Source organism: Prosopis cineraria, unplaced genomic scaffold, assembly GCF_029017545.1.
Source record: "Prosopis cineraria cultivar Desert tree isolate PC_DT_omini unplaced genomic scaffold, ASM2901754v1 PC560, whole genome shotgun sequence".
NCBI classification, from domain to species: domain Eukaryota; kingdom Viridiplantae; phylum Streptophyta; class Magnoliopsida; order Fabales; family Fabaceae; genus Prosopis; species Prosopis cineraria.
In genome coordinates this window covers 1-24599 of record NW_026555885.1, presented here as the reverse complement: position 1 = coordinate 24599, position 24599 = coordinate 1, and the positions used below count along the sequence as shown (strand labels likewise).

The 24599-nt window shown below is 30.5% G+C and overlaps 1 protein-coding gene across 3 annotated transcripts; it reads left to right on the top strand.

Moving 5' to 3' along the window:
* Positions 1 to 17617: 17617 nt before the first annotated feature.
* On the top strand, positions 17618 to 24597 carry LOC129297579 (ATP-dependent 6-phosphofructokinase 3-like). Of its 3 annotated transcripts, none has more exons than XR_008590222.1 (13): positions 17618 to 18147; positions 18367 to 18413; positions 18512 to 18551; positions 18909 to 18971; positions 19046 to 19183; positions 20390 to 20548; positions 20686 to 20739; positions 21504 to 21572; positions 21704 to 21833; positions 22002 to 22267; positions 22418 to 22604; positions 23807 to 23855; positions 24013 to 24065. XR_008590222.1 is itself a non-coding variant. In XM_054935913.1 (13 exons), the coding sequence occupies exons 1-13, from the start codon at positions 18049 to 18051 to the stop codon at positions 24473 to 24475; spliced, it is 1329 nt and encodes a 442-aa protein (XP_054791888.1). In that variant the 5' UTR covers positions 17619 to 18048; the 3' UTR covers positions 24476 to 24550. The 3 variants fall into 3 exon arrangements, 2 of the variants coding, with proteins under 2 accessions (XP_054791888.1, XP_054791887.1); XM_054935913.1 differs by lacking the exon at positions 22418 to 22604 and adding an exon at positions 24416 to 24550 and having other exon boundaries at positions 17619 to 18147; positions 24013 to 24167; XM_054935912.1 differs by lacking the exon at positions 22418 to 22604 and adding an exon at positions 24483 to 24597 and having other exon boundaries at positions 17620 to 18147; positions 24013 to 24167.
* The last annotated feature ends 2 nt before the right edge of the window (positions 24598 to 24599 follow it).

Below are 24599 nucleotides of genomic sequence, written 5' to 3'. Positions count from 1 at the left end.
ATTTATAAATAATATGATGTGATGTGATTTATTATATTATAAGTAAAGATAATATATTAATTAACGTGATAAAATTGATTGAATGATCCTGTCTGATTATACCCAAAAATAACTAACTAAATCTTGTACACACACATATGGGGAACATTTTTGCTTCCATGCTAAACTTTCCCGCAGGAAGCCAATATCTGTTTATTTTTCTAAGGAGCAATAGGCCCCTTTTTCTATTTGATTTGAGCTCGTTATCCCTTCTCCCCCCCCCCCCTCACCGGGTTTTACTTCTTTTCTCCACGAGTAGTTCAAGATGACTTAATTTGTCCTTTGCCTGCCCCCCTTTGCCAAGTTCAATGTTAATTCGTTTGAAATGTAGATGTGTGTATATAGCATGTACTCTGTATGCATAAGTGCAGGGCCGAGAGAGAGAGAGAGAGAGAGCCATTAGGTAGTTGGCCCGTGTTTGTTTGTTTGTTCGTGGACGTGAATGTTATGTGTTCAGATCACTTGCTCTGTAAAGTATGTGCGTGTGCGAAGTTAGTTCGCATGAGACCTGAAACGGGATTTTTATAATGACTTCATATAGATCCAGTTTTGTCGTATTCATGTCGTGTGTTTGGCGAGGGTTGGGTTGGTGTTTCTTCCCAATTGTTACTTGTCGTGAAGCGTTTTCGCTTTTGCGCTTTTTTTTTTTTTTTTTTTTAAGTTTTGGCTGGCGAATTGGGGCACCGTCGCTTTGAAGCATATACAACTTTCTCTGCTCAGGTTCATAGATCAATGGATGAATTGTAGTTGAAGACACACGCTCCATTTTTAAACATAAAAAAACTACCACATATCTATGTGTTTTTTATTTATAAACAAAGCTATTGTTAAAAATTGTATACTTGAATTAAGTAGAAGAGGATCGAATATTCATTGATGAATAGCAAACAACATCACAATATTATAATCCTTCCCTTGAAGTATTTACAATCTAGTCAATCCTCTTGGGTAATGAACAAGCCCCATTTAAAATACTAACATGAGATGAGGAACAAGTTAACTTTCCTCTTTTAAACAGAATTAAACTCTTTTTTTAATGCCCAACCCTTATCTCTTTGTACAGATTTAGACTAACAACTAACCATGATTCACTAACAACTAACCCTTATCTCTATATATGCAAGTGTGCAAATCACGTTTAACACACCATCACAAGATCATAATTTGAAACTTAAGAATTTGACACCAAGTTATAAAATTATAAAATCTCTTAATTACTCCACAAACTTAGTAATATCAAACACAATTTTTCATGGTAATTAGAAAATGACTTGTCCCCAAATAACCAACCATAGAAGATTCTTTAGCCATAGTTATTATGAGAACTAACTATAGTGGAAAAGAAAGGATTTGATGTAGAAGTCTACTATAACTAATTAAAATTGAACTTATTCAAATTACACACCAAATAATCCCTACCATGGTGGAATAGTTTCAAACCAAGTAATTTTACCTCTATCAGAGCAGAAGAGATTGAAACTTCTTTGCTAAAAATATTTTTTCAGTAAAACCATTTAATCAATGAGATTCTGAGTTTAAGCATGACTAAAAACTTTTAAATCAATATGTCAGTCAACTATTAAAGTTTTGCAATTATTTTAAAGCATGGAATAGCAACTAGGCCTAATTCTTTGAAAATATAATTACAAGTTAAATTTTTAAAAACATAGTTGTCGTCGTGGCTAAGACGGGAAAAGCCACAGCCAACAACATTTTGTGACATGCATTACAACTTAGGCGCCATTTCATTGTGGTGCACTGCACAATTCATATAATCCCTTATTATTAAATTAAGGATCAGGGGGTTGAACTTTCGACGCACCATAAATCTTCTCTGACATCTAATTAAGACGATCTAAGCTTATAAAAGAAGCTTATTTAAACATCTAGCCAATGACATCAATTTTGTTTTCAAATAATATTAAATCATAAAATATATTATAAAATTAGACACCTGAAATCATAATAATCACATTTTCAACCCTTCAGGGCATCAACAACCCAGCCAATGCCTAACAATACCCTAAAATCACACTCAAACAATTTAAGATAACCTATATAATGCACCGTATTAATCATATTCAACAGGGAACGTCATTGTAACCTTCAACTCCACAGTTCGTCCAAATTACAATAGGGAGATTCCCAGTAATATTTTTCAATTCACACACATATTCAAAAAATTCAAAACAATCACATCTATACTTGCACTCATAATCTGACCAGCCCAAACACAATTTATCTTAGCAATAATCATGGGCCTTAAGCACAACAACCACAAGTAATTTACATTTGGTGTAAGTATGATTAAACTCAACCTAGTTGGTAATATTATATTAAATTGTAAGCTCAATCTAGTAGGGTTCACATCTCAAGCCTTACATGTTTCCCCTTTTGTCTCGACTGAAGTCAGTGCTTATAAAATATTATATGAGAGTTAAGTATAATCACTCATTAATCAAAGTATATCTAATATATACATATGCAAATTATTAATCATAGCAATGCAAATAGCGTAGTTTGAAACATATTATAACCGTGGTATTTAATAAACAACCATTGTCACAATGCTAGTAACTATATGACTATTAGCAATAACACACAATGTCACAATAATAACAATCATGTGACTGAAAGTTGTCATAATATGCAAATGCCATGATAATAACAACCATGTGACCACGAAGATAATATGCACGATCAACATCATTCTCATGCCCTCCTAATAATTCCAAGTGAAACTATAGGTCATATAATCATTAGTTTTGTTCATGTGAATATACTACCTAAGCTTTTCAATTGTAAAGAGGTGCTCGACTAAAACTACTACACTCATTGTTGGACCACGATTTTTCCCATATCACACATTATAGGGCATTGTGCCCCTAAACCAGCCTCGTCATTTAATAAGTGAAAACTAATTAGCTTTAAGTCCTTTAATGAACCATAGGATAGTCTTTTATAGAACAAGTAGGACAATAATTGATTGGCAAGCCATCAAGCTTCAATGGCAGCCTTACCACGTAAATTTAATTCTCTACTTCTCTCTCCGGGCGAACATCTGCTCTATATGATCATACAATATAACACATGCTTATTCATAGCATTCTCAATCACCATATACATTGCATGCAAATCTCAACTATCATATTCATAACAAGCAATTTTTAAATTATCAACTTGTCACTTCTCAAACATATACTTGCTTGAGGTAATTTATCAAATCACAATAATAACTTAGATTTCATTCAGCATCTCAACATCGTCATACTTCACATTTTCTTCTTATAATCATGCTCAATGTCACGTTAATAATATTATCACATAATCAAGTTCATTTGCCATACTTGCATTTTTGCACACGTTTCAAAAGCATATTCATGTTTTTAAAACAAATCATAGGCATATATCATCAATCAAATAAGCAAAAACATATATTAAATTTTCTCAATTACATCAAACCTTTAAAAAAAAATCAAAGGTTATCCTCTACTTAACTTGCTTCCTTAGCTTACATTTGAGCTCAAAAGATGTGCCAAAAAGTTAATCTACAATCCATTACAATAATCATCAGCAATAATCAACAACCATACCACTTCTAACTCCTAACTACACACTTTAAATATCAAAATTCCAACCCATAAGTGTGAACTTAATTCCAATGAGGTTATTAGCTTCCATTGACTCCATTAAGCTCTCAACAATTTAAATAGTAACAATTACAATACCCTGTAACCCAATTCTTTATCAATAAGCCTAGGGTTTATTAAAATAAGAAAATTCTAGTCTAACAAGCAAACAATTGATACCCAATGTTCTAAGATTAAAAACCAACTTTCAATAACTTCATTCAACTCTGTTAATTCAATCATAATCATCCCAAAGTTTATAAATCAATCAAAGGGTCAAATTCAATAGAAATATAAAAACTTAACTTTAAAATGCAGCTAAAATAGAAGAAGAAGGATTTGGGAACTTACCTTTAGTTAGCGATCTTAAGCTTAAAAACACCCAAAATTGCTAGAAAAATACATGCCCTGACAGAGCTCTAACTCCCTTTTTCGACCCCCTCAAATTCTCTATATTTTTCTACATTTTTAGACATTTAAAATAGCTTTCTAATGCTTTTATTCACAGATGGTTGTTCATGTCATAATCGCAATAGTTCGCAATTAAAGTCACCAATGCAGATTTACTCTCTTTATCCACAACCATAGGCGGTTGTCTTTATTGAAGGACTTGGCCATAGGCAATTGTGAACATAGAGCATGCTCCTCTTTCAAGGATTCTCATTTACATGCAATGATTACCCTTTGAGGTGCATCTGCAAATAGTTTTGCATATAGGCCTAAATTCCTCTTAAAATTCACTCTTAAGCCCTTAAATCTTGCTTCACATTATTCCAAACCCATATTTTCCTTGTTTAATATGTTTAGATAAAATTTAGGATGTTACATTCCTGTTTAGGATTCAGTTGACTAAAATTGCTGAAAATGATCCAGTATTTCCATAAAATAAATGAATGCACTCTAAGTATGCTAACTTGTTGTCAATGATGTGAACATAGAGCATGTTCAATGTATTGCTTGTAGATTATTTTATGTATTTGAAACTTAACAAAATTTAGAAGCCTAAGGTCTTTATTTACCACTAATTGATGAACTTTGTATTCAACCTTACGCTTCTCTAAAATATCAAATATTGAATTGGAACTAAAATAATAACAGAGAATAGCAATTAACGAAAGATTTAGAGTCATAAAGACCAAGATGACAAGCAAAAAATGGGTATAAAATTGGTTAATTGCTTTCTTGTGGGGGATGTAAATCCAGACACCAATAATAACCAAAATGAATTCTCAAGAAATTGAAGACAAGGGAAGAGAAATAGAGAATAAGATGCTGTTTGGCATAAAACTGAAGAAAATGTCACATTAAAAATTCATTAAATTGGCAAAGAAACCAAACTTCGCATCAAGCACCCCTATGAGTAAAGTTGATATTAGCTGCTAAATTCGAAACTGTTGCTGTTTGCTTCTAACCTTTAGATCCTTGGCTAGCAAATCAGATCAGGGACCACAAGGTAATTGTGCTTGGTGAAGGTCAAGGCAATGCAAATCTCCAAAGACCTATAGAACTATAAATAAACAATTATTAGGCCCAAATCATCAGTTGGCTTTGATACCGTGTTAAGAATTGTAAACTTAGATCAAGAAGAAGAATATTGAACATTCATTGATGAAAACAATGCAACATTACAATATCATGATCCCTCTTTTGAAGGATTTATAATCTAATCAACCTACTTTGGTGACGAACAAACCCTATATTGAAGACTAAAATAAGGTGAGGACCAAGTTAACCTTCCTCTTTTATTAAACTCCTTTTTCTTAAATGCTTAACCTTATCTCTTTATGCAAGCTTAGGCTAACAATTAACCATGAATAACAACTGATATTTTAACAAGTGTAAATTTTAGAAAACATTTATCACATTCTTTCAAAATCTACCCTCATGAAATCAATGTCTATTTTCACTCAACAAATTTATTTTATTAATTACAAGGATAATTTAATCTAATTTGTTTAATTTAAAATATAATGATTATATTTAATTAATTTTTTAAAATTGTGTGAGTCTCAAATTTGAAAATAGAGGCCGTGCTCGTCTATTGACTCATGCAATAGGTTTCTTTCCTGTTTTTCTACCTACTTATCTAAATAATCATTGCTCATAATAAGATGTCATTATTTGTTGTCATTGAAAGTAGTTTGGCCAGTGGCAGGATATCGATATCCAGTCCAGGTTCAAATGAAAATTAAAGCATGTTGGAGATATTTTTTTTAATAAAAATTGAAATGCATTAGTAAGCAAATAAGAAAAACCTAAAATAACAAACTACAAAAAGAGGGCCAAGAAAACATTCATCATCAACCCCCTTTGGCTAACCAAGGTGGTAGGTGATCAAAGATGCAACAAAAAAAAAGCCCTCTCTTGTTTTTTTTTTTAAATAAAAGGCAAGTACAAGTTAAAAGAAACTACCAAGAGCAATCTAAAAAAAAACCCTCTATAAAATGAGCTTGTTGGAGAGATTTTCTCCCCTCTATTAAAATGGGATTGGCAAAAGCTGAGAGATCTACTAGGGTGAGAATGGCTGAGTGACATGGTGAAAGTGAAAACACTGTCACAAAATACTTACTCAATTTGGTCTAAAATATAAATATTACTCCCTCCGTTCAAAAATATAAGATATTTGTAATTTTTTAAGATGTAATTATTACTTTTTTTAAAAAAGTGCCCCTACTGATTAATGATTTTATATTTATTGTAGGGTATTTCATAGGGATAAATGTGAAAAGTTAGTGTTAGTTTGAAAGCAGGTGATTACTTTATTGGGGTGAATTTGATTAAAAATGTCTTACATTTTTTAACGGATGGAGTATTTAACAACAACAATATGCATATCAAGAAGATTATCATTCTCAAAAAAATATATTATTTTTTTATTCTCAAAAAAATACATATTAAGAAGATTGTAAATTTACAAACATGAGAATTTAAATTAATAAATATAAGAGATAAAATTAAAATTTTTAAAAATATCAAATTGTTTATGTTTTGTATTAAAATTAATTTTAAAAAATTATTATAATTTTAGATAATATTATGGCTTGGGCTACTGTAATTAGGGATGAAAATAAGTTAGGCCCTTAATAGGGACCTACAGTCTAGCTTGCTTATTAAATAGACTTATGTTAGACTCAGACTTTTAATTAAGTCTATTTAGTTAAATAGGCCAAGCCTATTTTTTCAAGACTTAACCTACGAGCGCAACAAGCCGGCCTATATATATATATATATATATATATTATGTACTATATCATAAACACGTCAGTTTCACTATGTGATTTTGAATTAATTTATTTTCTTTTACTTCTAGTTATATTTTCAATCATATTTAACTTATATATTAATTTTAATATTATCACTTTATTATTATGTTATATTATAGTTAGTAAGTCCTTTCAACTCTTATATATTGAAATTGATAAATTAGATTATATATTATATATTATAAGACATTTAAAACTAAAATGTGAGTCTATTTAAAAAGCTTTAATTTTAAGTAGACTTTTAAATATGTTTGCAAGCTAAGTCAAGCTTTAAGTAAGTTCAGGCTTGAGCCATAAAAAAAGTCTTATACAAGTTTCAGGCCTTTAATTTACCAGACAGGCTTAGGCCTATTTGGTCAAAGTTGCTCTGGCCCAACCTATTTTTACTCCTGATTGTAATCTTAGATGATAGATGTAGACATTGTATTGTAAATAAGTCTCTTTTTTCATGTTAGTAAATTCTGCATTCATGTTGTGTGAATGCTAAGCAAATCATTTTGTGCAACTGTTGGCCCCTTGTAAATGCACGATTTTGTTTTTTCACATGTAGTGTTATATGTATTTTTTTCCTTGACATGGATCATGTTGATGCTCACGCACTTCTACTGTGATATTTTTTCAACTGAAAAGAGTGACTCGTATTAAAAAAATAATAAAGGCAGACTCATATGCAAGGGTGGAATGGAGTTAGGAGTGCAAGACAATTTAATTTAAAAATTAATAAATTTTTTAAAAAATAAAAATTTAAATAATTAAAAATAATAATTACATTGTGACTAAAATTGCAATAATATAAATAAATTGATAATTATTTTTCTTTTTAAAAAACTATATTTAACATGTTAACATGGTCTTGTATATGAATATGTTTTTCGTGTCTTATATTGATTATTAAAATACTATATATCTAGTAAACTTTTGAACCCAAATATTTCATTTAGTTCAAAGGGTATAAAATATCAAGAGTGAGAGGTACGAAGTTGCACAGTTACATAATATGCTTACAATTCCTCTAAAGATGAGGGATGCATTTGCCCACCATTACCACAACGTGGCTCTATCACTTCACATATATATTCTAACTGATCCCTATTAGATGACACATTCTAAAATATTTTTTTGCATCTGGTGGGCATTACTTTATATCTTTCCAATACTATCCCTATTTAAATTCATCAGTTATGAAAGGGATGTAACGCAAATGTAATTTTTTTATTTAAATAGAGATAAAATTAAAATTAAAAGTTTATTCTATTTTTATACAAGATTAGCCATATCTCATTTATTCATGTAAAATAGTGAATTATAAACACACCACCCCTCTTTGTTACTAGGGGCTTGCCCATACAAAATCTCTTATTCAAAAGAGTGTAGGTGTTATTTGAGCTGGCATTTGATTTTAGTGCTAATCGGGAGATCACTTGATGAGAAATATGAATCATTCAAATTTACATATTTTTATTTTATATTTTATTTTGTATTTATTAAAATAAAAAACATAAATTTTAATAAATCCTCCTTATTGTCAAACTGAAAAATGTATATTTAATCCGCAAAATTCAATTTAATATTAAATGTTTTTATAATATAGCTATCCAAATATTTTTTGGACAATCTAAATTTAAAATTTCTAAGTTTTAAGTATTTTTTAATTTCTTAAAGCATCAATTTGAATATTATTTTTATTTTTAATATTATTTTTACTAAAATTTACAAAAATCATAAAAAATTAATATTAAATTTGGTGTCTATAACACTCATGGGTAATCAATTTATAAAAATTATAAAAAATTTAATAGTAAATTAGACCACCTAAATTAAATCTATATTATCCAAGTTAATGATAAGATAGCTTTATTAAAATTTTATAATTTTTTATAATAAAAATAAAATCTCTAAATCTAAACCATCCACGTTGAAAATCTAAATGATTGAAATGTATGAAATTGGAACGTACCTGAGCTCTATAATGAAGGCAACATTGCTATATGAGAAAGCTGCACCCATCCCTATAATCACAATTCACAGACAAACTTAATAAAACTAAAAAATAGGGATGACCCGGCCCTAAAGGGCCAGCTCTTGATGGACTAAGGTCTAAAAGGGCTAGTTCATTTAAGTTCAAGTATCTTTTGAGAGGTTCATATCTAATGCTTATGGTCGCCCTGTGGACTTTGGGTCTTTTTACTTTTTTTATTTTTTAAATTAAAAATAATTCATTCATTCTATTACAACATAAAATTTTACTCAAATGTCAAATCACATAGATAATATTTTAATTTTTAATATTAATAGTATTTTGATTATGCAAAAATACCCTTATTTCAAATAATAAATCATTAAAAATTATAAATTCCTAATTCAAGTCATTCAGTGCAAAATTATAGACAGATAAAAATACTATACTATTAAAAATTATAATTTATAAAAATTAATACACATATGTAATATGAATCAAATTACTTCCTAGAATCTAAATTAGATCCAATAATTATTTTTGTCCAAAAAATCATTACATAGAATTAAACAAATCAAACTTTATTCAATAAATATTAAACAAACTAGAGTATTATGTAAATTTTAATTTTAAAAAAACTATTATAACAACTAAATATTTAAAATATTATTAAGAATATCAATGATATTATCGTAATAAATAATATTTTAAAATATAAATAAATAAATGGCCTTAAACAGACTAGCCAATGTTCTATTTTGATTTCAAGCTTGGCCCTAGCAATTACCGAACTCAAATGGGTCGGCCTTACTAGCTTAGCCTATTTTTTGGCTCTGCTTAATATTATGTAAATTTAATTTCAAGTTAAATTGCATAAAATTTTTTTGAATTTTAAAACATTCGTTATACCTCATCACCTTTAAACGTTTAAAATTAATCCTCAAACCTTTAATTTTGTATTTCAAAGCTTCCTACCATTAATTAACTCTATTATATTATTAATAGAGTTTAAAAAATTAATAGAATTTTTCATGTTATATTAATACAATACACATGACATGTGATATAGAAAAATATTTTTTATTATTTTTTAACATAGCTTAAAAAAATGCGGAGCTATAAAATTTAATAAGTGAAAAAACTAGATGCTGGATTGGACCATGCTTTGCGGACATTTCCTAAATAATATACGTGCTTATCATCTCATAAAAAAGTACACATTTGTCATATTTCAATTAAAGAAGGTTCTATTAAGATTAAGAATGCAAAGAGAGAGAGAGATAATTTGAATGTTCCGAATTACGTGACATCAACTTTTCTCATTATTTTTTGGGTTGTGCCTTGATGGTGTTATGTTTCAGGTTTGATCCCTTATCTCTTCATATGCTAGCCCTGCGCTTAAAAATAAAATAAAAGAGATAAATTTTTTTATATAATTCTTATCAATGACAACTTTTAATATTTTTCATTTATTTGCTTAAATATAAAATGATATTTTGATTTATAAATATTAAATACTAATAAAATTATAATTTTTCATTTAAATTGTGTTAATAATGAACAATATGAACAATGTTGCTTAAAAAGGAAAAGAGAGAACATTGTTATATACTGGTTAAAAGTAAAAATTACAGTTTTCCACCCCTTAAATTGTGTTAAGAAATGAAATTTTTTTTCATATTATATGCTATATGTATTGCATTCATCTGACATGGCAAACTCTATTAATAATATAATAACGTTAATTAATGCTGGAGGCTTTGAAAAATAAAATTAAAAATTAGGAGATTAATTTTAAAAGTTTAAAAGCTAAAGGGTCACTTGCAACTTTCTTAAAGTTTAAAGAAGTTTTATATAATTTAATTTTAATTTAATTATCTAGTCTTAGTGATTTAGGAAATGTGATATCTTTATGGTGAAAATAAAAGAAAGAGAGAATCACATCTAAGTATCATTCAATGAAATTATTCACAAACAATGATTGACAATAAATCCCTTTCAAAAAAGAACAAGTCACATTTTTATTTTAACAATAATTCATTCTGTGTTAATTTTCATTTGTGAATAATTTTTTTTAAGAGGTCTTTGAATGTGATTTTGTAGTTATTGTATGAGTGTATTAAGAGAAGAAGTCCCATATTGTCCACATAAGAAGAGCTCCTAATATATGTATACTAAGAAATGAAGCTAGTAAATGAGCTTGAAGGAAAAGTAAGTTTGCACACTCCTTATGTTTGAGTTGAAGAGACACTATAGGCCTGTTTGGACACTTGTTTTGGGAACAGTTTTCTGTTCTCCAGAATAAAAGAACAAAAAAATTCGTTTGATAACGTGTTTTCAAAAAGTGTTTTGGAGAATAAAAAAGCAAAATATTGTTCTGGAAAATAGAAAATGAAAATAACTTTTAAGTGTTATGTGATTATTATTTTGGAGAACAAGAGAGAATGAGAAAAATATCTATTTTTATTATTTTTTTCTCAGAACATGTTCTACAGAACACTAATTTTCAGAATAATAAAATAAAAACAGTTTCAAACAGTCCCTATATTCTTTTTACTGAATTTGTTTTGCAAAGATTTTTAAATTAATTTTGTAAATATTATTTGCCAAAAGACCTTTGGTTCGTGTTTTAAGTCTAAATTACAATAATTATTTAATGTGCATTAACCAGGTTTTATTTTGCATAAAAACTTGAAAACGAAGGCTGACATCATGGTTTTGTAACTCACAATTAAATCAATTAAATCATACTTTAAGGCTTTCAACTGGTCCATGCCTATATATGTACCTATATATGTAGAATGCAGTGCATCCACTATCAATCTCTCTCTCTTGAGTTCTAGGCCTCCTCCTCTGTACTGTGTAATCGAGTATTATGTTAGTCTTTATTATTTTACAACCTTATTTATTTTATAAGAAAAATTTGTTTAATTTTAAAAAATTGTTACGTGATCAACTTGATATGATAAAATATTTTTAGGATAGTGTTTTTGAATATTACTCAAACTATAATTTCACTTTCTATTTCCAAAAAGTGATTCTCCCTAAAAGAAAAAAGTTACATATAATATTCATTTAATTTAATTTAATTTGTTCGACGAAGGCGAGACAGTGAAAGGATCGGCGATAGTGCGATACCATTAGTTGTTAGAACTCGAATTAAAGTCAACTGACGGGCTGCGGTGTGACCTAGCCACTCATACATGAAGCGGTTCTTTTTTCTCTTTCATGTTGCCACCTCATACTGTCGTCCATGAGCTGGTTCTGCCCATTGTTTCCCTGCTCTTTTCCTTTCCATTTTAAATTATAAATTGGCGAGGCCTGAATTTTGTCCACTAATTTTTTTCCCTTTACCAGCAAAATTTGTCCACTATCAACAGTGAGGCAACTTGCATCACTCATTTTCTTTTAAAAAATCTCACCTTTTGTAAATTCCGTTGAAATTACTGTTTTATGCACGGTAAAAGTACTGTTCTTTCTAGAGTATGAAAACTATTTAATATTTTATTATATTTTTTATAACTATAACATAAAAATCCACAATGGGGTAGAAGATTGAGGATATAATTTGCAATTCTGCACATAAATTATGAAATACTCACTCTGCAATCGCGTAAAAACAGTAATTTTTTGGGCAGAGTTTTCTTCCCAATCCTGTGCGTCGCATGAGTTATTTTCCGATTACAATAAAATTCCTTCATACGACAATCTTCTAGATAAGACTAACACGTGATACATTTTTGTAGTTCTTAATAACAATTTTAAATAGAAACGCCACAGGTCACGCACGTCACGTTCTAAAATTAAATATTTTAAAGTAAAAATATTCAAATTAATAAGGTTATTTCAAAACATTTTTAACTTTAATTTAATTCCCGGACTTTCAATTGTTTTTGAGAATTTGGCACACAAACAATAAATATAGCTGGGCTGTGTGAAAAAATTTAGGATTTAAGGTAAAATTATTTAAGAGGCTAGAAGTATTTTTATTTGTTTATCTTCATATCACTTTTTAATTTTTTAAGTTGCAAAATTATATAATAAAATTTTCTAATAAAATCATTCTTATATTTAACCTTCAATAGATAATATGGTTTATTCGTTTAATTTATTTTGTAACATGGTTGATTTTAAGTAAGATTTAAATAATTTTAATTTTGAAATTTTCTTAAGGATGCTTATGGAAATTGTATTGTCAATAGTAGGCTATAAAAAAGGTATTGTCAATTGTATTCCATAATCAATATATGTAATTAGAAAAGAGTATTTGAGAAAAAAAGGAAAGAAAGAAAACATTTTAGCCTTTGATTTTGATATAGTTCAATATTTTAATTGGAGTATTTTTTTTTGTTGCTAACATTTCTTTCAATACTTTCAATTTTAAAAATGAATCAAGATATCAATATCAAAATGATCATTAAAATTTAAGATTTTTTCAAGATTAATACAACAAATTCATTTCATCTTCATTCAAATTTTTTAAATTTTTAATAAAAATATATAATTGACATTAATATTTAATATAAAAATAATAATCAGTTAGATAAAGTATCAGTACATATTTTTTTTAGACCTAACCCGGAATCTTAATGGCCTAACGCTCTCCGCAACTTTTGTCTGGTTCTCTGGTGGGAAATGGAATCTATGGTTGGAAGGGACGGATAGAGATGCATGCCCCCGGTTATGAACGCTGTACAAGCTCTTTTGAGTGCGGAAGCACTTCTATTTTTTTTCCCCCCTTTTAAAAAAGGAATCAGATTCCAGTCATAAACTTGAAAAATCAATGTCGTGCCGGCTTATTTAAAATTAAAAAATAAATAATTTTTATAAAAGCAGATATTATTTTATATTTAGTTATAATATAAAAAAGTAATTATTAATTAATTTTTTTAAACTTTATAATATTTTTCTTAATTTTTATTTTTTAAAAATAATTTATTATTATATTATTTTAAAATTTTATTAAATCTTTACGTATCCAACGTTTTAAAATATTCTCTTTCATTTATCTCATTAAATTATTTTCAAAAACTATTTAAATTAGGGAAAATGACAAGGGACTTTCTAAGGATATTAATTTCAATTAAGGATCATGAAATATTGAAATCTCAATTAAGGATCATGATTTTTAATTAAAATAAAAAATATGCTTAACTTTACAAAATTGTCCTTCACTAAATACTAAAAGAGATTAGCTTTTGCTTGCATTCTCTGCTCATTTTGGGTGCGAAAAATTTGCTATCATCTGCATAAAAAATTTGAGCAAAAAATCATAGTCTTCAATGGAGTGGATCATTATTTAATCATCATCTTCTCTCCCTCTTAATGATAGGTAATTATATTCATTGCTTCTTTTTCATCTTCTTCCCTCCCCTATGTGAAAAATCTGAAGTTTTAAAATTTTTCTCTTTTTTATCTTTTATGTCTTCTCTTCTCTCTCGGGCAAAAGATAATTTTTGTATCTCTGTAAATGATATTTTACATCATTTCTCTTCTATAGCTAAGAAAAATATAGATCTTGTTGATGATTATATACATATACACACACAATAAATAATTTCTGAGACAGATAGTGTTGAAAAAAATTGAATGAAAAAAAGATGTAATGTGGATGCTAATTTTTTTTTATTTTGTGATGAAAAGTACACCGATATTGAAAAATGTAACATTAATGCTAAATTATTGTAGCCATAGTTGGGATTACAGGAATGATCGCTTTCAAGTAAGACACAGATAGTGTTAAAAAAATTAAGTGAAAAAAAAATAAAGTCGTAACATGAATGCTAATTTTTTTTTTCTGTTGTGATGAAAAGCATGTTGATGTTAATAAATGTAACATGGGTGTTAAATTGCTATAGTCATAGTTGGGATTGTGGGAATGATGGTTGTGAAATAATAAATTTACATATTGCTCCTAGTTGTTTTAAGTTTATTTTTTATATGGCAAGTACTTCTGTAAAAGAAGTATTAACCTATGAGTAATTGTAAATGCAAGATGGAAGATTTCTTATAATAGTCACAGCTAGAATCTTCCTCTAGGCAAGAGCTTGAAGGAATATCACCCTCTTTGCCATATTCAACACAAAATGCTCTCACACTACTCCTTGAGGTTAATTAAGTAAAATGAAATGATTTATTTATGAGTATTGGATAGATATTTGAAGATGTGATTGTATTTACAAAAGCATCTATATATAAGAAAAAATTATAGATTCACAATGATTTGTGTAAAAATCATTGATATGCCTCAATTGATCGATATATATTATAAATATTACAAAAACAATACCTTTTTAAAATTATCACTGATTACACGTTCCTCAGGACAACTATACACCAAGCGAAGAGAGTCACAATTTTAAAACAAGAAGGTGTACTATTGCTCAAGATGTAATCAGGTTAGGCATATCAAGAATAAATGCTTAAATCTTAATCCAAGAATAGATGTAGGGACTGAAAGATGGTGAAAACCATATGCATATTAATTGGTTTGAAATTAGAATGTATCTGTTTTTATTTATTCAGTGTGTTTTGCTGTTGACTCAATTTTTGTATAGACATCCACACCATATTTTTTATATTTATGGTGATGACAAATTATGTAAATAAGTTTGCAATTTATGTTATCTTTTAAAAAGCAGACTGCACGAGTACCATTTAGGTAGATGAAATATTTTGTGTGTAAAAAGGAATGCAAATATAGTGTATATGCATTGAAATCAATGTAATATAATGCTAATATTTATTTCAGATTTAATTATGTGCAAGCGTAACTACTGTGATAATATAAGACTATTAAAATTACTATTATAGAATGGGAAATTATTATTGTAACTTGAGAAAACATGAACCTCACTTAAGAATATATATTTTTTCCTAATATCAGAGAAACTTTTGAAATGTCACAAAGTCATTTATGAATATACAAACATGGCATGGGAATGTTGCTATTATATCTTGTGGAAATATGAAACCCTATTCAAGAATAGATTGTTTCTTATAATTTTAGAAACTAAGCTTTAAAAAGTTTCAATATTACTTACGAATATACTAAAATGGCTTGGAAATTCACTGACGTCAATTAAGATAATTTACCCATGACTTATCAAATTTTATGCTTATCAATGCACAATTAGCTCCATTTGAAAATTCACTAGCTTGATATGAGAATATTGGTATTGTATCTTATGAAAACCTTACTTGAGATATGATTGTTTAACAAAAAAATCACTTATCCAAATTGAGATTCATAAACATGACTTGGGAATTCGTTAACATAACTTGAAAATTCACTAACATGGTTTGGGAATCAATAACATTAATCAAGATAATTCACCAATGACTTGTCTAGTTTCTTGTAAATTTAGCAAAAAAATACTTAAGATTAATTGTTGTATCATATACATTGAGCCACGGAAAATACTTAAATACATAAAATTTTAATTTACATCATAGATATGATCAAAACATAACTTGTGAAAATCTATATCACAATTGTCTAATCTATTCATTCAATCTTTTTAGTCCTCTGTGCCTGGCATTTGAAATATATATCATTACTTGTGAGGCTATTCTATTGTGTGGATGAGTCATCAGGCAATACAATAGCTTAAACCTCATTTTACTCAATTATTCTTGCACAATTGGAGCAAATCAATTAACAGAGGCATGGTATGATTGCATCATTCCCTTGCATAGTATCATTGCATTGTCTGAGGTGAATGATGACATACATGCCACAATCAACTCTACATAAAAATTTTGTAAGATAAAAGTTGTTAATAATTTATTACTTTACAATTATCATTCTCGTAATCCCAACTATAATTACAACAATTCAACATCCATGTTATATTTTTTAATATTGGCACACTTTTTATCACATAATAGAAAAAAATCAGCATCCACATTACACCTTTTTTTACTCAATTTTTTTCAACACTATCTATCTCAGAAATTATTTATTGTATGTGTATATGTATATAATCTATATAATCATCAACAATATCTCTCTTTTTTTCTTAGCTATATAAGAGAAATGATGTAAAATATTATTTACAAAGATACAAAAATTATTTTTCACCTAAGAGAGAATGAGAAAACATAAAGATAGAGAGAAGATGAAAACTTTAAAACTTTAGATTTTTCACACAGGGGAGGGAAGAGGATGAAAAAGAAGCAATAGATGTAATTATCTATCACTAAGAGGGAGAGAAGATGATGACTCAAATGACAATCTATTCCATTGAAGACTATGATTTTTTGCTCAGATTTTTCGCATACATGAAAGCATATTTTTTACACCCAAAAAAATAGAGAATGCAAGTAAGAGCTGATATCTTTTAGTGTTTAGTGGAGGGTAATTCTGTAAAGTTAGGTATATTTTTTATTCCAATCAAAAACCACAATCCTTAATTTGGATTTTAACATTTCATGATTCTTAATTAGAATTAACATACTCAGGGTTCCTTAATTGTTATTTTTCCTTTAAATTAACTTCTTAAAATAATTAGATATATGCATTTTTTGAGATCCTAATTATTTTTAAAAATAAAATAAATATCATAAAAATTTATAAAATAATTTAAAATTAAGTAATTTTTATATGAAATAAGGTAAAAACAAAATGTGTCCTATATATCTATCATCTTTATTTTTTATGCCAGATCTTTATTATTTTTATAATGTAATAACTGTATATTTAGATAAACGATGCAATCAAATAATTTTGCGGAGGGAATGTTAGCTACAGTGCCCGGTAAAGCTGCGCCGCTGGTTTTGCATCTCAGCCTTCTCCTCCCTCCGCGCCCAGTGCTTTGCAAAACTGCTCTGGATTTCCTTAGCGGCAATCCTTAGTATCCAGTAGTCAGTACCCTGTATTGCGCTGCAAAGAAAATTCTTGAACCCACGCCGTCAGTTTTTGCTAGGACGCATTGACAGGGACGGTCTAGATTGGAGTTCATTCCCTTCTCACCTAATCTCCGTCTTCCGTCGCGGCGCAACTTGCAAGCATAATATATATATATATATATATATGCAGCTTTCCGTTTTTGCGGGCACGACCTCCTGTTAAGGCTCATTTCTTTTTCGGTCGCCATCCCTGTTTGAAAAAAGAAAATAAAAAAAAGAAGGAAATTGAAAGGAAACCGTAGCTCAAAAAATGGGATCTGAGGATTCGCAGATGAAGATCGTCCATGGCGAGTTTGGTTACATACTCGAGGACGTTCCTCACTTCAATGACTATATTTCTAGTCTTCCCGTAACTCTCTTTTACTTCACTGTTTCATTTCCACCCTTCTTTTAATTACTTCCTCTATCTTTCAGTTTCATTTGTGTGGAAATGTGTTAGTATCAGGAACTTAGAGAAACCACACTCTCGTGCTTATTGATTGCATGGTGAATCATTTATATGTTTTGATTTTGCTGGAACTTGCTGTTCACTTTGTTAATATTACATGGTCCCTGATTGTATTCGCAGACATACCCAAATCCGTTGCGATCTAACCCAGCATATTCAGTTGTGAAGTAAGTGAAGCCTTCCAATTCGTTAATGTTAGAATGTGCGTTGCTTGCTTGTTGTAATCAATATACTGATTCTTAATTTGCTTAATACTTATCATCAGGCAGTATTTTGTTGACGTCGATGACACTGTTCCTCAGAAGGTTCTATTCTGCACGTTTCCTGCTTCTTGTCTCCTTCTTCTATCTCATACGCCCTTAGCATTTAGTCTTCCCTGTTAAATGATCTATGAATTCCTTTTCCATTCGAACTCAGTATAGTGCCCCTTCAGGGTTTGTCTTTATGTCTCTATTCAGGGAAAAGAAAGGTTGAAAGGGGGAGGAAGTTCTTCTTTTGTTACATTGAAATAGAGAAAACTGATGCCAAAGGATTCCATCCCCCTTTTCTTTGAACCTTTCGATGCAAAAGAAGAATAAGGAAAGGAAATTGTATTTTTTTCCCCTTTCTTATCGGCATCAACATGGTGCATTTGATTTGACTTCCGTGCAATCTTTCCATAGATCGTCGTTCATAAGAGTAGTCCAAGGGGTGTACATTTTCGACGAGCAGGACCCCGGCAAAAGGTAATTTTTCTCTTGTAGATGTATTATTGAGAACCATCTCGATTTAGCTGACAGTAACTTAATATGCTGTGCAGGTGTATTTTAAGTCGGATGATGTGCATGCGTGCATTGTTACATGCGGTGGTCTTTGCCCTGGACTCAACACAGTCATAAGGGAAATAGTCTGCGGTCTATCTCACATGTACGGTGTCAACAAAGTCCTTGGTATAGATGTAAGCAGCATATTCGCAATTAGTTTATGTTTGATATATTATCTGTTGCCTTGTTATACAGCCTCTGATTTGCACTTTTAAATAAAGCTTACATAGTTGCAAAATCATGATGTACTCGTTTTGCTAGACTACTGTTTTTGATTTATTTCATATTTTCTGTAGAATGGCATGGGTAATTACCCCTGCATTCAACCGTTCCCAACTTGGTATAAATGTTTTGGAAGTTTATACTTTTTTTCTTGGCCAAAGATGATAATACTTAATTGGATGCTAGAATGATATTTCTTAGTGCAAGAGGTGAACTCAGAGTGGACTTCATTTATGAAAGGTATTACAATATAGTCATCACTATATATTTGTTTGCAACATCTTAGATTAATCGACTCTATTTGGATGCATCTATATGTCTTTACGAGCACTTCTATGTTCTTCTTAGGCAAGCTAGACTTCTCTTAGCTATGTGGTTTGTCTTTATTTCCAGTGGTTGTGTGTAGGAACTTAATGTTTGTGCTTTGAACTTGATCTATTAGGTATGGAGCTTCTCATTTTGCAAAATTAATATTGAAAAAATAAGAGTAATTTATACGAATTGCTACTCAGTTTTGCTAAAATTACAGACTTCCCTCTTATTTTGAAAATATTCACTTGAGCCAAAACTTTACTAAGATACCTTCTATAAAAGAATATTTAAGAGTGGTTGATGGATGTTACTTTAGTCAAGAAATTTAAAATTACACTACAGTGTAGCTTTAGCAAAACTTAAGAGAGGCCTATGTAGTATGTTATATTCATGTAAAATAATTGAGAAGACTGCATTTCAATGCTCACCCTGTAAATACTCCAGCCATGAAGAGAAAAGCATGGTGAATAATTACTAGAAACATGGGCATATTATGGGTTTACAGGTGCTAGCTAATAAATTGAGTTGCTGGAAATTAATTACTTTCTATTCAAGGCTGATAATGACAAATTATGATTCAAGGGCGCCAGATTTGAGCTATTGATTCGGAAGGTGAAAATATTTTGTCACCGAGTCATAAGTTTGAATGGCAATTACTTCCCATTCAAAACTTACTTTAATATAGGTTTTTAACCAAACAATATTTGGATATCTTGAAATATGTTTTTATCTTCCCTTTATCCTTTTCATCTTATGGATTGATTTGCACTTGGTTTCTCCACCGACTTCCATGTGGTTATATACAGGGGGGTTACAGAGGTTTCTATTCCAAGAACACCATTACTTTAACACCCAGAGTGGTCAATGATATCCATAAGCGTGGGGGTACCATTCTTGGGACATCACGGGGAGGGCATGATACTGGCAAGATAGTTGACAGCATACAGGATCGTGGAATTAACCAGGTCTATTATGCTTTAATCTTATTTAGATGAAGTTTCCTGGATGCTGAATGTTGAGAAAATTTGTTTGTTATATACAGTTAAACCTGAACAGTTTATTGTCACAGCATGAATAATCATATGTTTAGTCATTGTTACAGGTTTATATTATCGGAGGAGATGGAACCCAGAGAGGAGCAGCTGTGATTTATGAGGTATTTTGTATTTTAATGTTGCTTCTCTTGGCCCCAGTAAAAAATGAAGGTAGGTGGGGAGGCTCATTTCACTTAAAGGAGAAATATGGTATATATCTTTGGTTTATTTACTTTTTTGGTCCCTAAAATAGTACTCAGTTGTTAATTTAGTCATAAGTAATTAAGTACCTATAATTTTATAAAACTTGCTTCCCCCCCACTATTGAACCCCTGCCACCTTGTTATTAAATTGTGTTCGCATGACCAATAAAATAAACTATTGTGGCACTACGAATGTGCATGAATCAAGTCATCTTCTCACTGGAGTCACTCAATATAGTTATGCTGCAAGCCTAGCATGTGAGTTAATTTCACTATCCAAATTTACCATGCATTCGGATAAACTCCAACCTGATAAGCTGTCTCCAAAAGGTGTAGATTGCCACAAAGTTTTATTATCCCTCATATAACCAAATTCTTTCTAGTGAATTTGGAGAAACTAACCCAAACTACTAGGATGTGCTATCTCTCTCCAAGAATACCAAAAGAGATTATTCCAAAGGCAACTATCTGCGGGACAGTGAAGAAATGTAGGCCAATTTGTACCAAGTCTCTTTCTAATCTTAGTTTTTTCAAATTTTGTCTAGAATGTTAAGCAATGAATCCTGGGAACAGCATTTTTAATTTCTGTGGACCTGTTCTGCAACTGCATGATTAACTTGTTGTCATTCTTAGCATCTTTTCATATTGGGTAAACATTTTGAATAGATTTTGGGTATGTGCAGGAAATTAGAAGGCGAGGTCTCAAAGTGGCAATTGCTGGAATTCCTAAAACCATTGATAATGATATCCCAGTATGTTTGATCACGTTTCTTAGTTCTTTATGAATTCAAATAATTTTTTTTTATGATTTCTTATAACCAGGGAATAGTTGGTTATCAAATTTTTGAAGGAACTTCATGTAAATTTCCTTCTCTCACCTTAGGTTATTGACAAGTCCTTCGGTTTTGATACTGCTGTTGAGGAGGCTCAACGTGCCATTAATGCAGCGCATGTTGAGGCTGAAAGTATTGAGAATGGGATTGGGGTTGTAAAGCTGATGGGACGCTACAGTGGTATACATCATATTGATATTTGTCATCTTATAAGTTTCTAACTTGGATAACGTGGACCCTCAGTGCTAAGTTTGTCTCATGCAAATATAAATTTGATTTTTCATTGAAGTCCTCTTAAATGATGCCAGTTGCTTTCCTTAATTATTATGAGTATATCTATGCCTGTAGGTTTCATTGCATTGTATGCTACTCTTGCTAGTAGAGATGTGGACTGTTGCTTGATTCCAGAGTCACCCTTCTACCTTGAGGGAAAGGGCGGACTTTTTGAATTTATTGAGAAAAGGCTAAAAGAAAATGGACATATGGTCATAGTCATAGCTGAGGGAGCAGGACAAAATCTCCTTACAGAGAGTATCCAGGCTGCAAACCAGAAGGATGCTTCTGGAAACAAACTGCTTCAAGATGTTGGTCTATGGATATCTCAGGGGATTAAGGTATTAACTCATGTTTCACAATATTCTTTAAATAGAATACTTTTTCCACGGCAGTTTGTTTAGTCTACAGGCTGCACATCCAGCCATATATCTTTTAGAACATCCAAGTGCTATTAAATCAATATCATCGCCTCCTGTCTTTTCCTGAAGGTGGAGAATTTCTTGACTGCAAAGATTTTCTCTGGCCATTGTAGCTCTTGCCTATCTCTTAGAGATCAACTGGACATCATGACATGCTGGGCTTAAGGCAAGATTTATTTGATTGATACAGGTGCTCATGATTCATGAGACCTGTATTTATTCCCCAAGACTATTTTGACTCAAACCCCACCAATAGGTGAGCAGAAAAACTGTTAGCCGTGGCCAATATTGGATGACCCTTTTAATAATCTTTGAGAATTGAGAGCAATTGTAAGAAACTAAACTATAACTCCTCTTTTATATATATGTATGTATAAAAAGTCTGCATATTAGAGAGATTGTAAACACTACCTTAGCTTTCTCTCGATACACAGATATCTGACATTTAGAAGTGTCCTTATTCCCGAGCCACAACCCCTTGAGGTTTCTTTAAATGTCATATTCCTAACTGATTAAATTGATGAATTGTGAGTTTATTTGATATCTTTCTTTACTTCTGATTTTGTCCATGCGGCATCTACTTTTGGAAACCTCTTATGCCACTAAATGCATTTTTTATATTGCTTAAAGATATGATTGGAAAACAAAATAAATAGATGTGAATTTAAAAGGATATCTAGTTCTTTTTAATATATATATATATATATATATTTGAGCTGTTATAGAGCCAATAAAAATAACTAGACAGATTTGGTACATGTCGTTTCACAAGCTTGATAAGTTGTGTTGGTTACTTGATTCTATTTACACATCACCATGACTAGCTGGCATCTCCATACCATAATTGATAGAAATCCCACTGTTTTTGTCAATTTTGTTCGACCTACTTATAATTTGTATAGCGATGCATATTTTTATCAGCTTTAAATTTTTTGTATCCTTAGAAGTTTTTTTCCGACAGAACATTTAATTTATAGTGAAATCCACCAACCCACCCCCCCAAAAAAAGAAAAAAGAAACTCTGTAAAAGATTGAGGAGTGTGGTAGTGTAAAGTTTTGCATTCATATGCTATACTTTTTTTTGAACTTGGCAGCACTGCGACCAAGTTTGAACTTAGAACTTTTTCTGACATGTACAAAATTTTTGCTTCAATTTGGTGGCACTTCCAGTTTGACATTTGAAGATTTTTTTTCTATATTTTTGGTATATGATTATCTTACCTGCTTACACCATATGACTGCGAAATATTCTGTATCTATATGGATAAAAGAGATTCATTATTTGGATTTTTGAACTTGGTGGCATTGACACTGAGTTTGGGAAAAAAGATATTCAAACTCAATGGCACTGTTTGTGCAAAGAATAGTATGTGAATGCATAACATTTGACTTTTCGTACTGTGGAATCTTGATCCTGGGGCCTTGTGCACTCTCTAACATTCTTTTTTCCTCTAATAGGATCATTTTGCAAAGCAAAATAAGATGGCTATCACTCTCAAATATATAGGTGAGTTTCTCTATGCTGACTCCTCTTTCATGGATATATATCTTCATATGGTATGCTATTTTGATGGGGAGGAGGGAGCTGAGGGGAGAAGATTGGAAGCTTCTTTTTATTGAACCTAGAAGATAATGTGGAGTTCTTAAACCGAGTTATCTGGCAGATCCTACTTACATGATCCGGGCAATTCCAAGCAATGCATCAGACAATGTCTACTGCACACTTCTTGCTCAGAGTGCAGTTCACGGTGCAATGGCCGGGTATACTGGATTCACAGTTGGGCTGGTCAACGGCAGACATACTTATATTCCATTCAATGTAAGTCACATCCCATATCCTTAGGTACTGATTCATGGCTCTGTGTGCATGTGACTGTCCCCATCAACGGATTGCCAATGATAAACCCAAAATGCATTGTTCCTTCTATAATTGAAATGAAAGAATGAAACTGCATTTTACATCATTCATTGTCATTGCCACATATTCAAATGCATATGAACAAAAACAGCTAAAGCGTCATGCCTATTTGTTCTCTATTTCCACTAAACTATTTATTTTGTTTTCAGAGTTTGTATTCTCTAAAGATCAGAATTGTTCTGACTATATTGTGGATGTCTCAATTTTGAAAACCAGAGAATCACTGAGAGGCAGAACAAGGTTGTGATCACAGACAGGATGTGGGCAAGACTTCTCTCTTCGACCAACCAGCCAAGCGGTTTTGAACCCCAAAGATGTTAATGAAGCCAAAAA